This window comes from Leopardus geoffroyi, chromosome B1 (genome assembly GCF_018350155.1).
Source record: "Leopardus geoffroyi isolate Oge1 chromosome B1, O.geoffroyi_Oge1_pat1.0, whole genome shotgun sequence".
In the NCBI taxonomy this organism is placed as follows: domain Eukaryota; kingdom Metazoa; phylum Chordata; class Mammalia; order Carnivora; family Felidae; genus Leopardus; species Leopardus geoffroyi.
Window position 1 is genome coordinate 159,977,463 of NC_059327.1, and position 21,044 is coordinate 159,998,506.

Consider the following 21,044-nt stretch of genomic DNA (forward strand, 5'->3'; position numbering starts at 1 on the left):
CGAGAGCTTTCCTCAAAACTAGCCAAGGCTTAAGGAAGAACAGTAAGAGATTGTCAGAGGACACACCTTCTCACTCCACAGGTATTGTGGAGGACACAAGAGAACATACTATCAGATAGCTTAAAATATACTAGGGGAAGTAAGGCAAATAAAATATACGGTCACATAACATTTTGAAAATGTGGATTTCTTCCTTTTCCTCTGTAGGGCCCCTTTCTCTTCCTTCCATCCCAGGAGGCTCTGATCTCATTGCCTTGGGGAACGGATGTAGCAAGGAAGAAAAGAGATACAGTTTGAAAGTAATTTTGCTCCTTGTTCCGAAATCTTAAGCCCTTAGGAAATCCTCAGGGTGTGGCATTGTGGGGGAGATTAAAGAAAGAGAGCCTGTGTCATCCCCAGACTAGAAAGGTTTGTTTATAGATGGGAGTAAGGGGGCAAAAATGAGAGGTCACGGATTCCAGGAGCAGAAAGGATCTGTGCCTGTCTTTGCAAAACAGTCACTTACTAAGGAAAGAAAATCCCAGAGAAAATGGCTGTGTCTAGGCAGGCAGGATCACAGGCAGTCCTGGCAGAGACTCCCATATCCCATTCATAGCAGAAAAGCAGCGGAAAGCTGGAGGACCTGTAGGGAACATATGGAAAAGGGATAACATGTCTTGGCAGTAACTGTGTGGACCAAGCCCAGAGGACCTTCCCTGCCCCACCCCACCCTCAAGCCCCACCATGCAACATCTTGGCACTGGGAGGCTCCTGGAACCCCAGAAAGGTGTGAGGCTGTTTTTCCACCAGCTCTGTGGAACAAAGCTCCAGGTTAGAAAGTAAGCTGAGTTACAGAGAAGAAAAGCATGTTTTACATAGACTGAGTTTATATCCACGATTCAAGGCAGAAAAGGTGGTGAGTATCATGAGGGAGAAGTCTGTGAGTGGCCCCAGGGCCAGAGGAGATTGGGGTCGGGTTGTGGAGAGCAAGTTTGAATTCTCCTAGATTACCAAACTTCCACCACAGAGAAGGAGTTAAGAAGCTTGTTCTTTGCCTGAGCAAAAACTGTGTGTTCTGATGAAGTTAAACGAGTGATTGCTGATCAACGAGATACTAACAATAAAGCACTTTGTTAAACACCTTCATGTATGTTTATTGATGTGGTGAATCCTTTAATGAGAATCACTAAGATACAGCCTTTATTTACGGAATCAACTGAGGGAGATTTGGAATTTCTCCTATAAGGCTGAGATTTACTTCTCTGAGTAGATTGATTGAATGTTCATGATTGTTAACCTAATGAGAAAGTTTATTTTGGCAATGGGTGTGAGACATTCTATTGCTCTCGTTTTGTTCTCTTATTTCCTTGCAAAATAAACAATGCCCCTTTATGCAAAGTAAATGAAGAATCAAAAGCATGTTTTAGCCTGATTTGTGTTGGATGATTCATTTCCCCCAGGAATGTATCTACCATGTAGCAATCTCCTCTTCCACCAATTTAATTTTTCTCATTAATTAATAGACTTTAATTTTTTGGAGTTTTAGGTTTTCAGAAAATTTGAGTGGCAAGTAGAGAGTTCCCATATACAGGGATACCTCCTTTTATTGAGCTTCACTTTCTTGAGCTTTGCAGATACTGTATTTTTCACTAGTTGAAGGTTTGTGGCAACTGTAGGTAGAGCAAGTCTACTGGCACCATTTTTCCAACAATATTTTCTCACTTTGTGTCTCTGTGTCACATTTTGGTAATTTTTACAATATTTCAAACTTTTTCATTATTATTATATTTGTTATGGGTGATCTATGATCAGTGATCTCTGATGTCACTATTATAATTGTTTGGGCCACCAGAAACCCTCATAAGATAGTAAACTTAACCAATAAATGTTGGTGCATTCTGACTGTTCCACCCACCATCCATTCCCCAGTTTCTCTCCCTCTCCTCAGATGTCCTTATTCCCTGAGACACAACAACAATGAAATTAGGTAGACTAATAGCCTACAATGGCCTCTGAGTGTTCGAGAGAGGAAGAGTCACACATCCCTCACTTTAAATCAAAAGCTGGGAATGATTAAGCTTAGTGAGCAAGGCATGTTGAAAGCCAATAGGCTGAAAGCTAGGTCTCTTGCACCAGTCAAGATGTGAATGCAAAAGAAAAGTTCTTCAAGGAAATTAAAAGTGCTACTCCAGTGAATACACAACTGATAAGCAAAATAGCCTTATTGCAAATATGGAGAAGGTGGATAGAATATCAAAACAGCCACAGCATTCCCTTAAATCAAAGCCTCATCCAGAGCAAGGCCCTAACTCTCTTCAATTCTGTCAAGGCTAAAAGAGTCAAAAAGCCACAGAAGAAAAGTTTGAAGCTAGCAGAGGTTGGTTCACAAGGTTTAAGAAAGAAAACTGTCTCTGTAAAATAAAGTGCAAGGTGAAACCACCAAGTGCTGATGTAGAAGCTGCAGCTAGTTAGTCAAAAAATCTAGCTAAGAGAGTTAATGAAGGTAGCTAGAATAAACAACAAGTTGTTAATGTAGATGAACAGCATTATATTGGAAGAAGATGCCATCTAGGACTTTGATAGCCAAAGAGGAGAAGTCAATGCCTGGCTTCAAAGCTTCAAAGGACAAGCCTTCATTGGCCTGTCAAAAGTTTGGCCTTTAAGAATTATGTTAAATCTACTCCACTTATGATCTATTAATGGAACAGCAAAGCCTGGATGACAGCACACCTGTTTCCAACATGGCTTAACGAATACTTTAAGCCCCCTCTTGAGACCTAATGATCAGAAAAAGAGATTTCTTTGAAACTATTACTGTTCACTGACAATGCACCCAAGAGCTCTAATGGAGATGCACAATGAGATTAACATTGTTTGCATGCCTGCTAACACAACATCCATTCTTCAGCCCATGGATCAAGGAGTCATTTTGAGTATTATTTCAAGTCTTATTATTTAAAAAATACATTTCATATGGCTATAGCTGCCACAGGTAATGATTCCCCTGATGGATCTGGGCAAAGTCAACGGAAAACCTTCTGGGAAGGTTTCACCATTCTAGATGCCATTAAGAACATTTGTGATTCATGAAAAGAGGTCCAAATATCAACATTAACAAAAGTTCAAAAGAAGTTGATTCTGACCTTCATGGATGACTGTGAGGGGTTCAAGACTTCATTGGAGGAAGTTATTGCAGATGTGGTGGAAATAACAAGAGAACTGGAATGAGAAGTGGAGCCTGAAGATGTGACAGAATTACTGCAATCTCGTGATAACTGAATAGATGAGGAGTTACTTCGTATGGATGAGCAAAGACAGTGGTTTATTGAGATGAAAGCTACTCCTGGTGAAGATGATGTGAAGATTGTTGAAATGACAACAGATTTAGAATATTACATAAACTTATAAAGCAATGGTAGGGTTTGAGAGGATTGACTCCAATGTTGAGAGAAGTTCTACTGTGGGTAAAATGCTATCAAACAGCATCATGTGCTAGAGAGAGATTATTCATGAGAGGAAGAGTTGATCAATGTGGCAAACTTCATTGTTGTCTTATTTTAAGAAACTGCCACAGCCACCCCAACCTTCAGCAACTACCATCCTGATCAGTCAGCAGTCATCAACATGGAGTTAAGACCTTCCACCAACAAAAAGATTACAGCTCACTGAAAGTTAAGATGATGTTTAGTATTTTTTAGTAATAAAGTATTTTAATTAAGATATGTACAGTATTTTTATACATAAATGCTATTGTACAGTTAATATACTGTAGTGTAAACATAACTTTTATAAGCACTGGGAAACTAAAAAACGTATTTGTCTCACTTTATTGCAATATTCACTTTATTGTGGTGGTGTGGAATGAAACCTGCAAAATCTCTGAGATGTGCTTGGACATCAACACAGCTTACTTTTTATATTAACATGACAGTTACTATTCTACTGCTTTCAATAATAAAGTTTTAAGAAACTCTTGCCCAAAAAGATGAAGTTGCAAATAACTTTTGTTATTGACCTGAAAGTATTCTACTGGTCTCATCAATTCTCAAAGGCTCCTTCAGAAATTCTTGCCTTGCTGTGTCTATCAATCTCTTTCCCAGTCCTAATTGAGCTCCAAACTCATAAATACCTTGCTACTGCTCTTTCCTTATTAGATTCAGTTAACATTCTATGAAGGTAGAGATCTCCCTTACCTTAGTAAGCTATAAACTCACCTTTGCTTTGTTCACAAGCTCTTTGGTAGTACTTTGAGGAGAAGCATTTAACAGTACTATTCTTACTACCATTTTATAAGAGAGGAAATTGAGGCCCAAAGCGTTTAGTTAATTTATCCAAAGACAGAGAGCTAGTCAGTGGTAGTTCCAGGGTTTAAATCCTGCCATTCTTCTTCTAGAAAGTACACTCCCAGCTACAAGTCTGTACTTCCTCCCCATATATTTGAAATCATACAATACAGTCACTTATTCTTTCTCTACCCATGGTCAGCCATGTGGTAATGATCCAAGAGAAGCCAGAATTCAAAATGGCTTCCTGAGCTAGGCTATGTTTTAAGCTTGCTGAAGCCAGGAATGTGGTGCCTTCAAACTATCTAAACCCTGATCCACCTCCACCTGCTTAAATTGTTACAAAAAAGAGGTGTGTTAGCTGGGGTCTGTTATTGCTTTCCTTTGATGTCCACCTGCCTGAGCCACAGCCATTCCGGCCCTTTTTACACAGTGGCTGCCTGACCACCACCATTGTGTCCCTGGTATCCTGGGGTGACTTTGTTCCCTGCTTCGCACTGAAAACGAACTGCTTCTTTCTGCCCCCCCCCCTCCCCTTCACACAGCCACCGTTCTCTGTCCCCAGTCTTGTGCCTGCCCTGTCTTGCAATCCAGCCCACGATGCTCAACATCGTGGAAGTTCTAGCAGACCACGCCTTGGCAACAGAGAGCAGGCAGGCAGATGCATGCTGCTTCGGGTGGGGAAGTTTCCCATCTGGCAGCCCCTTCCAGATAGAAAAGAAGAACCAACACAAATTATGAAAGATTATGTGTCTTCAGGCTCTCTCTCCTTATGCTTGTGGTATGTCTCTGCTGCCAAGGGAGGTCATGGGCCAGGACTTCCTCAGATGGGTCCTTAGGAAGCAAAACCCTCTGGAAGGGGGACTGGGGAGTTAGGTAAGGTGGAAGGTTCAGCTTTGTCAACAACCAGTATACTCCTTTGCCTCAATTGATGTAGGTTCTTACTGACCAACTGGTTTAAAGGTCAGGTCTGCTGTGGGATGGCTGTGGGTTATCACACAAGTTGAAAAAGGGGGCTTAAAACACCTAATTGAGGGAGAAATGTCTGCCAGATCATTTAGCAGACCAAAACCAAGGCCATCTCACGAACCTATGGAAATCAGTCTGCTGCAGTCAGAACCCCTTGCCCCTCCCCAACCCTCATTGGCATCAATCTGCTGCTCCACCAGCTTATTTATTGCCTGTTTCAGTTAACTATTGCTGAATAACAAACCAACCCAAAACTTACCCCAAAATAACCATTTTCCCCCTGACAATTCTGTAAAGTAGCTGGGCACTTCTTCAGCTGGTCTTGCTGCAACTTTAGTGGGTGCACTCAGCAGAGGGTTAGCTGGAGGAGGGGCCCAAAGATGAGGTCTGAGAAGGCTGAACTTCTCCATGAGGTCTCTTAAAGAGGCTGTGTTTCTTCCCATGCAGCATTCCAAGAAGGCAGAGCAGAAGTCACAAGGCTTCTTGAGGCCTGGGCTCAGAAGTCATACAATGTCACTTTTGCCACATTCTCTCAGTCTAAGCAAGTCATGGGCCAGCTCAGACTCAAGGAGTGGGCAAGTAGAACTCCACCTCTGGATAGGGTTGTGTTTCACTGGGACTATAACTGGAATCACCAGAGGGAGTAAAATCCATTATCCAGAAAGACATGAGAAGTTTCTTAATACCCACTAATAATGATTAAGAAAACAAAATCTCCTTACTATGTACTGGATATGTACTTCACAAGAACCCAAGGAGATACATGTTACAGATGAATATTTCGCAGTGCTCCTGCTCCATGTGGAGAGGAAGAATTCCCCAGGAAAGAAATTCCTGCTTTTAGCCTTCAGCCACCCCTATTTCTTTCTACCTATGGGAGCAGAGACTCCTTTCCTATGCATCTGGGAGAAGGAGTGCATTTCTTCTTTCTTGAGATCTCAGATCCATAGGCAGAGTGCATTCTATCTGCTCTGGGGATAGGTGTGCCCTGTGGAGTAGTCCTGCCAGCGGCTCAATTCAACTAAGGAGGATGGGTACATTAGCAAATCCATTTGGTTTACCAAAATCACATTCTCCAAACAGCTCTGTCCTTTGTAAATGAGTTATTTTGAACTCCAACTGCCTGGGTTTCTCAATTGTTTCTGAATTCAGGGAAGAAAAGGAGGGGTGTAATTTATTGGAAACTTTCCAATCCCAACCTTAAACACTATTAGCTCCTTGTCACTCAAAAGGTAATTTGTACAAGGTTGCATAGCTAATATTTGGTAAAACCTCATTCCAGGACGAGCCTCCTTGACCCCCTCCCTCCCTGACTACAGAAAGCCATTTAACATTTATGTCACCATTTTCCTTCCTTCAACCAAATCCAGGTTAACAAGTCTTCAATATCTTCTTCCCACTTATTCTTCACATCTCCTGTGTCAAGCATTTGCAACCTAGAGGTCAAACGGAGGCATGCTGACCTTTGAAGATTCAAATAGATTTATCTTGAAACCCTCCTGTGCCATAGTGTGATGAAAGTCCTGAGTCCTTCCAATACCCCTGGGTTTGGGGTGAGAGCACCAGTTTATCTTGTAGACCTTAATTCACCATTTTGTACATGCTATTGCTTCACACTCTCCCTGGACATGGAGTACAGACATGTTGCCTTGATTTCCCCCTTAAACAACCCTAATACCAAACACCTGGGAGCAAACCAAACCTGACTGAAAGTACAGTGTTGGGGAAGTTATGCATTGTCCAGGCTCCAAAAGCCTCTGCTAAGACCTGTAACTGTCCATTCTTGCTCCCATTCCACTTTGCACTTTATCATGTAAAGCTTCAAGCACATCTAATAGAAATGAGAACACTATAATGAACCCTCTGTTCTAATCGCTTAGTTTGAACAATCAACTCACACTCTTACCCACTCTTTTGTTGGGATTATTTCAAAGCAAAGTCCAGATATCCCTTCATGCACAAATGTTTCAGCATGCTTCTCTAAAGAACTGCTTTTGAAAGCATAACCCCCATATCAGTATCATCCTAAATATAATTAATAGCAATTCCTCAATAGCAGCAAATATCAAGTCAAGGTTCACACCTTCCCGGTCCCTCTTCTCTCACACACAACCTCCCACCTGGGGCTTCAATCACACCTAACAGTGATGACATGCATGTGTTAATCTTCAGCAGACAGATCTACTCACCTCAACACAGACCCATTTAAAGACTGCCTACCTGAACAAGGCTGACTGTCCTACTGGGCACAGTAGGCTCAAGGCTTACAGCTCACGGTATTTTCAGAAGATCACAAAATGTTGTAGTTTTAAGACAGAAGGAAAAAATAAAGCTAGCAAAAATGTTTTTCAATATGTAATGATAATATGTCCATCTTTATATGAACTCAGTCATAAAATGTAATTTTTCTTATTATTTTAAGGAAGAACCCAGAAAGGCAAAAATGTCTAGGATCCATGGAGGTCATAATACGGCCCCTACACCTGGTACCTCCTTTGAGGCATCTCAACGCCATCCTCTAATCTAAGTGTCCAGAACTGAACACATGCTTCTCTACTCTCTTCTTCTGGCCCTCTCGCAGTGAAGGTATAAATTATGGAAATAAAGATTACCCAAATGAGGACCCACCCAGGCCATTTATTTAGAGCTTGTTATTGGGAGTCAGCCATCATCACTTGCATTTGGCAGAGACTCAAAGGCAGAGGAGTCCTAAAGCTTTGCAGGGGCAGGGGGGAGCAGGGAGAGGTGTGGAGGAGGATTTAAGTATGCTCTGACTCAAGGCTGCTGGCATGCGGAAGTTGGAGATGACCTAACTAGAAACAGGGCACCCTATGTGACTGGCTTAGGGAATATATTTGTCTTTCTCCGGTTGGCCCTATGTTGGAAGTGGGGGCAAAAATAGGCACCAGTAAGGACCATTGACCAGATCCTGATCATTCTGTTCACTACAAAGGTTGTGGTTTAGATTCCTGACCTGGTTGCTACAAAGGTTGTGAGTCAGAGTTCTATTGTCATATTTGGACAGACTATTGTCCATCTGTATATTCAGACTCTTACTTCTATCTTGTTTCACTAGAAATCCAGGAATTATCCATGGATAATTATCCGTAAATGATTTCCATTTCCCCTCACCATATACAACCCATCACCAAATCCTCAAATATCTCTGAAGTTTGCCACTTTTTTCCATCTCCACTATGGTACCACCAAACTATTTTCATCTTCCATCTGATTTACAAAATAGCTTCCTAACCTGGTCTACATACCTCTACTGTCTCCTCCCCAATTTATTTGTCAAAGACAGTTTCCTAAAAGGCAACCCTGATTATATTATCCCTACGCATAAATTACTTCAACAGCTCCCATTGGCTTTAGGATAAAGACTAAAAGTCAACATGGCCTCCAGGGCCCTTCTTGGTCTAGCTCCCATCCTTCTGCCTCTTCTTGCATCATACAACACCAATTTTTCCTCTCTGTTTGAGCCAAATTTTCTTTCAGTCCCCAACACACCTATCCACCTGCCACAGGGGATTTACTAGAAGGCTGTGGGTAGCTCCTGAGTCAAAGGAATAGGTGAAGGGCCAGGGTGGCTCCAGGGACACAGGTGGTAGGAGCAAAATGAAGTCTCATCAGGGTACTGCTACTGGGAACTATCAGCTCCAACTATACCCCTGACCCCATGCAGCACTCTGCACAAGATCCAAAGCCCCAGAGGACAGTTCAGTGGGCTTGGACAGTTTAGGTCACATGCTCATCCCTTGGCCAGGACACCTTGAATACAAGTCCCGGTAAAGCTTAACAATGAAGACAAAGTAATTCTCCAAAAGAAAATTGGGAGTTCTTACCAGAAGGAGGAGAAATCGATGCAGGATGGCCTCCAAATCAACCAATGTCCACTAAACACATGCTCCCACTACCTGGACTGGCTTTCTATCTCCTCCTATTTGGTTAGTTAACCCTACTCAATTTGTAGATTCCAGCCCAATTGTCCCTTCATTAAAGAAGCCTTCTTTTGTCTTCCTAAGGGGAAACAAAGTTCTCTATTCTGTTATTTCATTGCATTATCACCTCTTCATCATAATACTTACTACTGCTGTAATTTTACATTTATTTGTGAATTTTTGAATTCTATCCCTCTCAGTTGGCTAAACAGTCCATGAGAGCAGAGCCCACAACTGTTTGGGTTAGTATGATTACCTCCAATGCCTGGCACAGTGCCCGGCAAAGCAAAGAAACTCAACAAACATTCATTCACTGTATGAACCAAGCCATAAAGATATTTATTTTCCCAGTGATATAAACTATGCCATTCCCCCTTACAGGGCAAAAGGAGCTAAATTTTAAATAATATTTTTCCAGTTCATGCTTTATTACATAATTTTCTTATTTAATCTTTATAAAAATGCAGCAGAAACCCATTTTACACAAAGAAACAGATACAGAGAGTTAGGGAATTTGTTCAAAATCACATACCTGGGTGCCTGGGTGGCTCAGTCGGTTAAGCATCCGACTTCGGCTCAGGTCGTGATCTCGCAGTCCATGGGTTTGAGCCCCGTGTCAGGCTCTGTGCTGACAGCTCAGAACCTGGAACCTGCTTCTGATTCTGTGTCTCCCTCTCTCTCTGACCCTCCCCCCATTCATGCTCTGTCTCTCTCTGTCTCAAAAATAAATACATGTTAAAATAAAAAACAAAAAACCAAAATCACATACCTGGTAAATGATCCATGGGGGATACTAACCCAGATATGCCTGATTCAAAAACCCAAGTTCAAAACTACTATATGGTATTGCCTCTCCATAACACTAGTTATCTCCTTAACACAAAGCATTGGAGATAGAACTCAGGCATCTATAAAACTGGTTTTCAGATAAATTCATTTTCATGTAAATCTAGATATATATTAAAATTTAATTTCATTTGTAAAATACTTATCCATGGAGAGAATAAAACAATTAAATTTTAAAAACTCTGGGAAGATGAAATTTGACAGAGAATTACAATGCTTACCAAATACCTTGCTTTTTCTGTCATTCATGATAAATGACATGAATGAAGTAACAGAGATTGGTGCAGGTGTGATTATTTAAGGTAACCCATTCTCTAAATTTCATCTATAGATTATAAAAAGCATTTCAAGTTGTCTCAAAAGGCTTCACCATTTCAGTGTTATTTCTTGGGTAAGGAGGGGAGACTGGAAAAGCAACACAAAGAATTATTTCAATTCTCAGGACTTATTAGAGAAGGGACTGAGCAGAGATCAGCTGCTGGGGAACACAGATCTCTCCGGGAAAGGGAAAACAAACCCAGCAAATACAAGGAGGAGTGTTTCTACAGGTCAGTCAGAGCAATGAGACAGCCAAGATGCTTGTGAGGAGATACAGTAAGGATAAGGCAAGCTCTCATTTTCTCTTTTATTGCATGCTCAAGTCCCCAAACCGGCTAAAGACATGATTACAGGTAACAGCAGGAATTACTATCGATGGTCACAGTGGTGTTCTCTGGAGGTCTCACACGGTTTTTGAGGGGATGGGGAATACAAACTGACAGGATCAGAAATGGGAACTAAGTCACCTAATATGTTTTCTAGATACATAACTACAGTGCGACTGACGTGGCTTTCTGTGCTTAACGCATAAGAGGTTCTGCCAACTCATGGATCCTCGGAGAACACTGTGTTTTCAGAGCAGCTGGCTTGACTTTAAAGACATTTGGATCGTAATATATAATATGCACAGGAGACCTGAAATGGGGGAAAAAGAATGCAACCTGAAAAAAGATGAACAGAAAATGGAACTCACATTTCTCAACCATCCACTACGTGTTAGGCTCTATGATATTATGCATTTTTGATTTTCGTAAGCACCCCACGAAACAGGTGTCATAACCCTCACTGTACAGGTAAGGACAAGAAGGCTCAGGGAACTTATAAAAATGACCTGTGGTCAAATCCAGATTCATGTATCTATCAGATTCCAAAGCCTTTGCTCTTTCCACAGAAAGTTAATTCTGGAAATTTTTCAGTAACTTGCCAATGTTAAAACCAGCCCAACAGTTCTCTGGTGAACTTGAAGAAATCAAACTTTTGAAGTTTCCACCCTCAGCACCTTACCACCAAATAATAACTTTGCCACTTGGGTAAATCCTGAGGACTTGATCTTACTCTTCCCTTTCCTTTGTCAATGAACAGAAAATGAGCTTCATTTCATTGTTGTTGGAATTTATTTCTTTTAAGGCAAAACACTTGATAAATATTTTATTATGTAAGAATTAACATATTTTCTGTTCCCTAAGCTGAAGACTTCTATGACTTTTTCAGTTTCTCCTGGGTTTTCCTGATGATGCTTAAAAAGGGGTGTCAGGTATTATCTCATGAAGGAAGCAAAATGAACTGAGGTTCAGGCAAATTAAGAAATCTTCTAGGAAGTAAATAAGAATAGATGCAATTTCTTCTTTATTAAATGTATTTTCTTATCTATTTCAAATAGGTCGCATGATGCAAAACATGGAAAAATATAAAAGCCTATTTAGTAAAAAATAAATCTTTGTCCTATCCCATTTACCTTGGGCCCCCACAAGTAACCATTGTTACTAGCTTCTTGCATACTTTTCTGAGATGTCATAGGCACCTGCAAGCCAATACATGGCATATGTGTATTTTCTTACACAAACTGTAACATATTTCGTGCTCTGTTCTGTAACTTGCTTCATTTAACAATATGTTAGATAAATAATCCCATATCCATACTTACAGAGTTGTTTCCTAGATCTAAATTTCAATACTAGTCCACTAACCCTTTAACTGTTGCCTTAGATTTGCGGTAAAACCACAGATTTGTCACAATTAATGTAACAAGTGAGATGTTTTTGAAGATTTCCTATATTCTTACAATTCTTTTTATTGGTCTTATTAGGTCAATTTTTCCCTCTCCCTAGCACCCCCAGCCTTCCTGCCCCATATTAGTTTTAAAATGACATACCTTGTATTTGGATTAGCTAGTTCTTGAATTCTGGGAGATATTTTGTAATGGATAGCAGCATAAGATACTGGCCAATGGGCATCACGGACAGGTAGATAATCTTGATGAAGAGGCTTGGCCTCAGCTAGAGCTATTATTCGAGGGCTAGGTTTGGTTAGCAAGGCAGCACGGGATATCTGTAGTAGAAGCAAAAAGATGCAAAAATAGATTTCAATTTTCACATCTCCCTCTCTTTACAGCTATGTCCCGAACTGAGAAACCATCAGATACAGGTTCTCTCCTGGATTATAGCAGCAGACTCCTCCCTGGTCTCCCTGCTTCCATTCTTGCTCTGTATGATCTAGCCTTTTCTACCAATTACTGAGGGAGAGAATGAGCATTTTAATGAGTGCATTTCATGGGCCACACAGTGTTCTAAGTAGGGCACCTATATTATTCCCACTCAATCATCATAACAACCCCATGAGATACATACTTTCTAAAGCCCAACTCAGATTATGTCACTCTCAGGGTTTAAAATCTTCCAGTGGTTTCCCATTTTGCTATGAATAACATTTAGACTCCTTACTGTGGCCTCGAAGGCCCTATGCGATCTGGCTGCTATCCCTATTCCTCTGACCTCATCTCCTTCCTCTCCCCACCTTGATCACAGTGACCTTTGTTACATGAGGCCCCTCTGGCCCAGCTCTTTCCACGTTGAGATTTTTGCACCTGCCAGTTCTTCTACTTGAAATCCTCCTTCCTCAATCTTGTAATGGCTGCTTCTTCATCATTCAAGTTTCTAGATTCAAACATCATGTTCTCAAGGACATCTTCCCTCACCATCCAAGATACATGAACCTTTCTAATAACTCTCCTCTACAGTACACTTATTTAATCTTCTTTATAGCACTTACTAACACCTGACTTAGCTCTCTTATCTCTTTGTTGGTATATTCATTGTCTGTGTCTCCCCATTAGAATATAAGCTTCTTGAATGTTTGCCAAAAGCTAGAATAAGTACATAACTAGTGCTGAATATGTGTTGATTGACAGATGGATCTACTCCTTCTGGTCTTACTTTGAAACTGCACCTGCCAGGTTGCCTTTCTGTTATGTTGCTTAATTGGTAAAACTGGGAGGATGACATATAGCTCCTATTCTCTCTCTTATGTGCTCATTAAAAAAAATTAGGATGGACAACAAACACCACTCAATTGCCCTGAAAGGACTGTGTTGCACTGGTATAGACTTATTTTGGGTTCTAAAAGTATGATATCTGTAGGGGCATCACTTTTTAAAAATATTTTTTATAAACTCCCAAACAATCCTAGCAACTGAAGAAAGATACCTGTAACTCCCATTTTATATACCGAAAGAACTGAAAGTAAAGTGATTTGCCCAAGGGTCACAAGGAAGTCATGTCAGCAAACTCAAGATGCTTATCTGAGGGGTTTTGATTTCTAGACTAGATTTCTTTCCTAATAGAATTCCATATCAAATCCTCAGGTTCTTAGAGAATAAAATGTATCCAACCTCCTTGGCAACATGATTTAAATATTTATTGAAAACTCAACTGAAATTGGACACCAAGTTGCCACTACAATGAATGGAGAGGAGTGTCAAGGAGGAGGAGGGAGGGAAGCCACTGAATGTGCCAGCCTCTGTTCCGAGCACCATGCCTTATCTATTATTTCAAGTCACATCACCCTCCAAGTAGGAACTGTTAACTTTATTTAAAAAAAATTTTTTTACTAAATTTTTTTCTAAATGTTTATTCATTTTTTGAGAGAGCAAGAGTGAGCAAACAGGGGAGGGACAGAGAGAGAGGGAGACACAGAATCCAAAGCAGGCTCCAGACTTTGAGCTGTCGGCACAGAGCCCCCATGTGGGGCTTGAACCCACGAACTGCGAGATCATAACCTGAGCCGAAGTTGCAGGCTTAACCAACTGAGCCACCCAGGTGCACCAGAACTGTTAACTTTATAATCTCTTTGCCCACCTGGTTCCACCCAACTTCAAGGTCATCTCAAATTTAAGACTTTGGTATGTGCTCTTCCCTTTACTAGAATATTCTCCTCTCAGACCTTCACTTAGCTGACTCATTCAAGTTTCAGATCAAATATCCCTTCCTTAGAGGGGCTTTCCCTGACTACCATATGCAAAGTAGCGTATTCTCCACTCTCACCCAAAGTCAATCATTTCCTATTTTATTGTCTTCATAGCACTTATCACTACCTGACATTATCTTATCTGTTTATTTTTTGTCTCCCTCCATCTTGTTCACTGGGAATGATGGCTGGCACACAGTAGGCATTCAAATACTTGAATGAATAAATAAGGCTCAGGAACACTGCCACAATATCAAAGAGCTAGTAGTAGTGTTGAGGCTAGAATTTGAACCCAGTTCTTACTGATTCCAAAGCCCATGCTCTTCGTCCTCTTTCCCCAGCCTCTCCACATATCTTGCAGCTAGGTCTTCCTTCATGCCAGAATCTTGAAAGATTCTCTTTCCCAATGACTTTGGCCTATGCTCTGTAGTGCCAAAGTAGTACCCTAGGAACAACCAAAAAGTGAGGTGAAGGATGCCAAGGAAGTGGTGGCTTACAGGACGGATGGGCATTTCACATCTTTCTCTTTCAAAGCACAGACCCTCTATCTTGATCCTTGGATGGGCAAGGTCTATAATTCTTGGAGTTGCAACAGCACTCAGGGCAGAAGCTGTAATCTTGGTTTCAATCTAGGGGAAAAAAATAAAATAGTGTCTGTAAGTATCAAATAATAAACATGGTACAAAGTACATCTGGCCTCTGAACCAGACTTCTCAGCAAATCCAGCAGAAAGGATAAGAGTCTTGTAGTAACCCATGATCATAGATGAAATTATCAATTTCCATTTTTTTCAAAGTAGGTTGTATGAATTCCAACCCAGATTTTCAGGAACTTGCTGTTAAACTAAAGATGGGGAGGGAATGGCAACATTACATAGTAACTAAGAGATAAATGGTAACACTGATTTGTGGAATGATAAACTCAGCCAAGAGGGAAGGCTCAGGCCTACCATGTAACAATACTGTAAGAGGGAGAGCTGTGCTTTGTTCTTAACTATTTTCTTAAGCTTATTTATTTATTTTTTGAGAGAGACAGAGAGAGCGAGCAGGGGAGGGGCAGAGAGAAAGAGGGAGAGAGAGAATCCCAAGCAGGCTTTGCACTGTCAGCATGGAGCCCAAGGCAGGGCTCAAACTCACAAACCATGAGATCATGACTTGAGCCGAAACCAAGAGTTGGACGCTCAACCGACTAAGCCACCCAGGAGCCCCTACTCTTAACTATTTTTGGCCTTTGGAAATTGGGACTCACATTATCACAAATTCCCATACTTAAAGTGAATTCAAGGGGCTCTCTTCTAATTGGAACAGATAAGAAAAAGAAACCAAAGCCAAGAAGAAGAAAGGCAGAACCACATTCTCCATACACAATGCTGAGCTAGTCCCCCAAGTCATTCCTCACTATCTTAATTATGGAAATGTGATCAAATTATATGGTCTTCTATTTTAATTACTAGTATTCAAACTCAAAACTTACCACAAGACTTTAAGAGGAATATAGTCAATAAAAATAGGGTTTTAACTGTGAGCAGAAAAATAACAAACAAGATATGTTCCAAATCCCTTTTTGTGTTAAGACGTTGATGATACTAACGCTGACAGTGTTTTACATGTACTCACTCATTTTTTATCTCACCTGGTATATAATTTTTATTTGTATTTCACTTATGGGGAAACTAAGGTTCTATATGAAGTTCAGCAATTTATTTGAGCTTATATAGTGAATAAGTTGCAAAGTTGGGAGTGAAACCTAAGGTCCTATCTGTCTGTACAATTCCATGATAAGAGTATTTTTCTTGGGTTTTCCCACTCTTCCTCTGGTATCTCTCAATACCTTATTTATTCTCTTTTATGAGTATCAAATAATCTTAATTATTTACCTATAGGTCTATGGTTTCTTCTAAATTGAAATTTACTTTAAGGAAAGGAACTGTTTTATTATTCTTATTGTGTCTTACATAATATAATTAAGAAATATTTGTTTAATGAATTGGATTAACAAGTGATCATTTTATTTCCTTTTTAATTGTAAGCCTTAACTGAAAGCAGTGGTTGTCATATATTTCTCTGATTTTCCCAGAACCTGATAAGAGGCAAAGTTTTATTCATTGTAAATGATTAATTAGCCCTTCATGGAATTGTACAGACACTGAGCCTGGATTGCTTCAATGGTAAATTCTATCAAATACTTAAGACAAAAAATAATATAAGTGATGTACAAACCTACAGAGAATACAGATGCTAAGCCCAGATTGCTTAGACGGTAAATTTGTTTCAAATACTTAAGAAGAAATAATATAAATCTTATATAAACCTACAAAGAATAAGAAATACTACTAACCTATGGTGATAGAAATTTGGAAGTGGTTGACTCTAGTGCAGGGGGTAGAGTGGAATTGACTAGAAATAGTCAGGAGGAAAGTTTTTGGGATAATGTTTTATATCTTGATTGAGGTGATTACTGAATGGATATATACATTTGTTAAAATCTTATTAAACTATACACTTAAGATCTATGCATTTTATGTAAATTATAACTCCAAAATTGCAAAATATATGCTGGAAAAAATAATTTATATATATATATATATATATATATATATATATATATATATATGTATATATATATGTGTGTGTGTGTGTATAGCAATATTATATTATATTATATTATATTATATTATATTATATATACATATATATAATGAAGAATATCTATAATATGTAAAGAAGTGTTATGAATCAATACAAAATGTGCAGACCATTAGAAAAATAAAAAGCCATGTATAGACAAATTTATAAAAGAAAAATACATAGTTAAATAAATGTTGAGAATTACTGAATTTGTTAATAATCAAAGAAATGAAAGTGTTTATTAATGAGATAGTATTTTTATTATAAAATTAATATTTCATAAAATAATATCTAATGTTGGCAAGAATGCACTGCAAAAGTCAGCCCAAATAATGCAACTGGCTATGTAAATCAAAATCACTTTTGTTGGAACACATTTTGGAATAATATATAAATCACCTCAAAAATGTTCATACCCTTGATCTGGTAACTTTACTTCTCAAATTTTTGTTCTCAGAAAATAATCAGATTGAGAATAATGGTGGGGAGACATGTTGATAGAATGACTTCATAAATTAGGACAAGTCAGACAAAGTCATGTGAGGTATCCAGAGTACATGTGTTTAATACACAAAGATACCTGCTAAATATAAAATAGGAGTCTTCAAAGCCAAAATCTCTCAAGAGTCAAAGATTTTAAAAATCTAAACAGTTTGATTAGTCTTAAGTAGGAGCTGCAGACATCTGCAAGTAGAGAGAGAATGATGGATATGCACTAAGTGAGCTATGAAACCAACTCTTTTTTAGTTTGTTGTGACAAAGTTACCATAAAAAAGAGACTCAGTAACACATTCATAGAAGGGAAAAAAGATTTTTTACAGTTCATCCACCCAAAGTCTCTGGTGGCAAGTAATCTCAGGTACCTGTGACAGTAACTTGGCTTCCTTTGTGGGCATGTGTATTTTTTTTTAAGTTTATTTATTTATCTGGAGAGAGTGTGTGTGTGTATGAGAACACACATGTGAGTAGGGGAGGGGTAGGGAGGGAGAGAGAGGGAGAGAATCCCAAGCAGAGCCCACACTGTTGGCATGAAGCCTGATATGGGGCTCCAACTCAGGAACCATGATATCATGAGCTGAGCCGCAGTCTAATGCTTAACCAACTGAGCCACCCAGGTGCCCTATTGGGCATGTGTATTTTTAAACTCTTGGAAGGTTCAGCATTAACTGCAAAAAACCTAAGAGAAACAAAATCATAGAATTAATAAATAATACCTGGTACTAAGAATAAGTATGCGCTAGAATTGATGACATTTGGACATGGACTATGGAGTGGATACAGTATCTATCAATTAAACTTCCTCATTTTGATAACAATCCAGTGGTTACATAGGATGATGTCCTCGTTCTTGGGAAATACACACTGAAGTATTTAGGAAAATGACTATATGATATCTGTAACTCTCAAAAATGATTCAGGGAAATAACTAAATACACACACACACACACACACCCCACATGGAGGAGACAGAATGATTAAGCAAATGGAATAAAATGTTAATTCTTGCAACTTTTCAGTAAATTAAAAATTATTATAGAAACAAAAACTATGTGTATATTATTAAAATTAAAAAGCACGTACATGGGGGTTCCTGGCTAGTTCAGTTGGTGGAGCATGTGAGTCTTGATCTTGGGTCATGAGTTCAAGTCTCACACTGGGCATAGAGCTTACAAAACAAAAAACCAAAAACAAACAAAAAAAACAAAAACAAAAAAAACAAAACCATGTGCATGTTTAAGAGAATTTGGCCTTTTAGAGTGATCACCTTACAACTGCAACTTGAAGCATATATGTGAGTTATAACATTAGATTGAAATCTTAAGTTTATGTCATTCTTACAACATTGAAAACTTTAAGTTCACCATATTTATAAGTTTGATGTAGATTTTTAAATAGTTATTTAATATTTGAGATTTTGTTCATTAATGTAGATGGCTGAAGTAAAAGGCTTACAAAATAAATCAAATTTAATATATTAGTAAATATGATTTAAGTTATTTGGAGGCATTTGATTAAGTTTAGAAACCAAATCAAACATTATTCAGGACTCTTAAAAGTTATTGTTAAACTTCTGGAATTATAAACAGAGTAATAAAACTTATGCATTAAATTTAAAAGCCTGAGAAAGAAAAAGATTTTTTTACTGTTTATTTATTTTTGAGAGAGCGAGAGACAGAGAGAGAGAGACAGAGTGTGAGTGGGGAAGGGGCAGAGGGAGAGGGAGACACAGAATCCAAAGCAGGCTCCTGCCTCTAAGCTGTCAGCACAGACCCTGACACAGGGCTTGAACTCAGGAACCATGAGATTATGACCTGAGCTAGAGTCAGATGCTCAACCTACTGAGCCACTCGGTCATCCCGAAAGAAACAGATTTTTAACTTCAAGTTTTAAAAATTGACTACTAATTATTTAAATCAAGAACATACCTCTGAACAGTCTTTTCTATATACAAAACCATGCTCAAGGATACCAAAAGACTCACATCACTGGATTTGCAGGTTCTTTTCTTAAGTGGCTATAAATTCTTTGAAATTATTCTTCTCTCAGTGAGAGCTGGGGTTTGTGTCCCTGCCCCCTTGAATCTGGCCAGACTTGTAACTCCATAAATCAACAGAATATGACTGTAGTGACATTATGTGACTACCAAGGCCAATTCAAAAAAAATTATGCCGTTCTACCTGATTCTTTTGGTATGCTCACCCTTGAAACATTCCATTTTAGAATATTCCTTATCAGAATACAGCTGCTATGCTGAGAGAAGTCTAAGCTATATGGAGAGGCCACAAGAAGGTGCTCCTGTGGATATTCCCAACTGAGTCTAGCATTTAAGTCATATCAGCCAAGGTACCACACACAGATGTTGTTATGGACTGACTGTTAATGTCCCTCTCAAATTCATATGTTGAAGTCCTAGTCCCCAGTGGGTTAATATTGGGAGGTGGGGTCTTTGGGAGGTAATTATGTTTAGATGAAGTCATGAGGTTAGAACCCTCATAATGGGATTGGTGTCCTTATAAGAAGAGAGATAAGAACTCCTCTTTGCACACAAAAAGACGTCATGTGAGTACACAGCAAGATGGTGGCTGTCTACAAACCAAGAAGAGGACCTTCATCAGGAAGAGAATCTGCTACACCTTGATCGTGGACTTCTCTGTCTCCAGAACTGTGAGAAATAAATGTCTTTTAAGCCATTCAGTCTATGGTATTTTGTTATAGCAGCCCAAGCTGATTAAGACAAGTATAAAGGAACTTTCAGACCCCTACCATTTCAGACACCCAAGCCACTAGAGATATACTAGCTGAGGGATTTCTAATTCATAAAATGCTTGAGTGTAATAAAATTCTTATTGTTTTACACTACTAAGTTTGGGGGTGCTTTGGTATGAAGCAACAAATAACCAAATCCCAACTTTAAGAATTGGTTCTCTGTATTGGTTCTAGATTATCTGGAATTTGTTTTTTGAGTATTTGGATTTAAAGTTATTCATGATTCTGTTGCCAGAAGTTAAAAAAAAATCCTGGTAGTCCATAGCATGCAGTGGCAAAACAGAAAGCAAGACTTTGGGTGACCAAGCAGCTGCTACCAGAAAATATTTTAGTGAAATAAAGAAGTATAGTGGGATTATTTGGTTGTTTCTAAGTACACTGGAGAAAGTGAGTTAAGAAATGACTGGCTCAGGCCTTTAAGCTCCCACCTTAAGGTCTGGGTAAAGGACCAGAAAGTTTCTGTGACTTCCATAAAAGAAATCCTTATAGTGTATGGTCACAGGGCTGAAAATTCTGAAAACCAAACTCGAAATCTAATTCTGTGAGTGGGTGAATTATAGTGCAAATTGAATTACCAAATTTGTCTGGTCTCCTATGTTCAAGTTAAAGCAATGATTGAGAAGGAACAGGACTTTGAAAATTGGAATGGGAATATATGAGCAGATTCCAATGAAGATGGGGACCCCTAAATACAGCTGAGCCTTTCTTATGAATACAATCAGCCCTTTCTCTCCTGCCTGAGGAGGTCAGATTCCCCCTGCCTGAAGAACTTGTATTGGGTTGCCCTGAAGTAGATACTTTCCAAGTAACTGCTGGCCTACCCTTACTATCTCTCATTGCTTCTGGGTGTA

The 21,044-nt window shown here is 39.2% G+C and overlaps 1 protein-coding gene across 4 annotated transcripts in view; it reads right to left on the reverse strand.

The window, feature by feature from the left end:
- Nucleotides 1-10,629: 10,629 nt before the first annotated feature.
- THEGL (theg spermatid protein like) overlaps nt 10,630-21,044 on the reverse strand; it is a 56,287-nt gene continuing 45,872 nt past the window's right edge. For 3 of the 4 annotated variants that reach the window (XM_045473947.1, XM_045473945.1, XM_045473948.1), the window contains 3 exons: nt 14,797-14,928; nt 12,210-12,385; nt 10,630-10,972 (listed from right to left, as the gene is read on the reverse strand). In XM_045473947.1, the coding sequence (XP_045329903.1) occupies nt 10,858-10,972; nt 12,210-12,385; nt 14,797-14,928 (423 nt within the window). In that variant the 3' untranslated portion in view covers nt 10,630-10,857. Of the gene's footprint in view, nt 10,999-12,209; nt 12,386-14,796; nt 14,929-21,044 lie in introns of all 4 variants that reach the window. The other variant, XM_045473946.1, reaches the window with a different exon arrangement.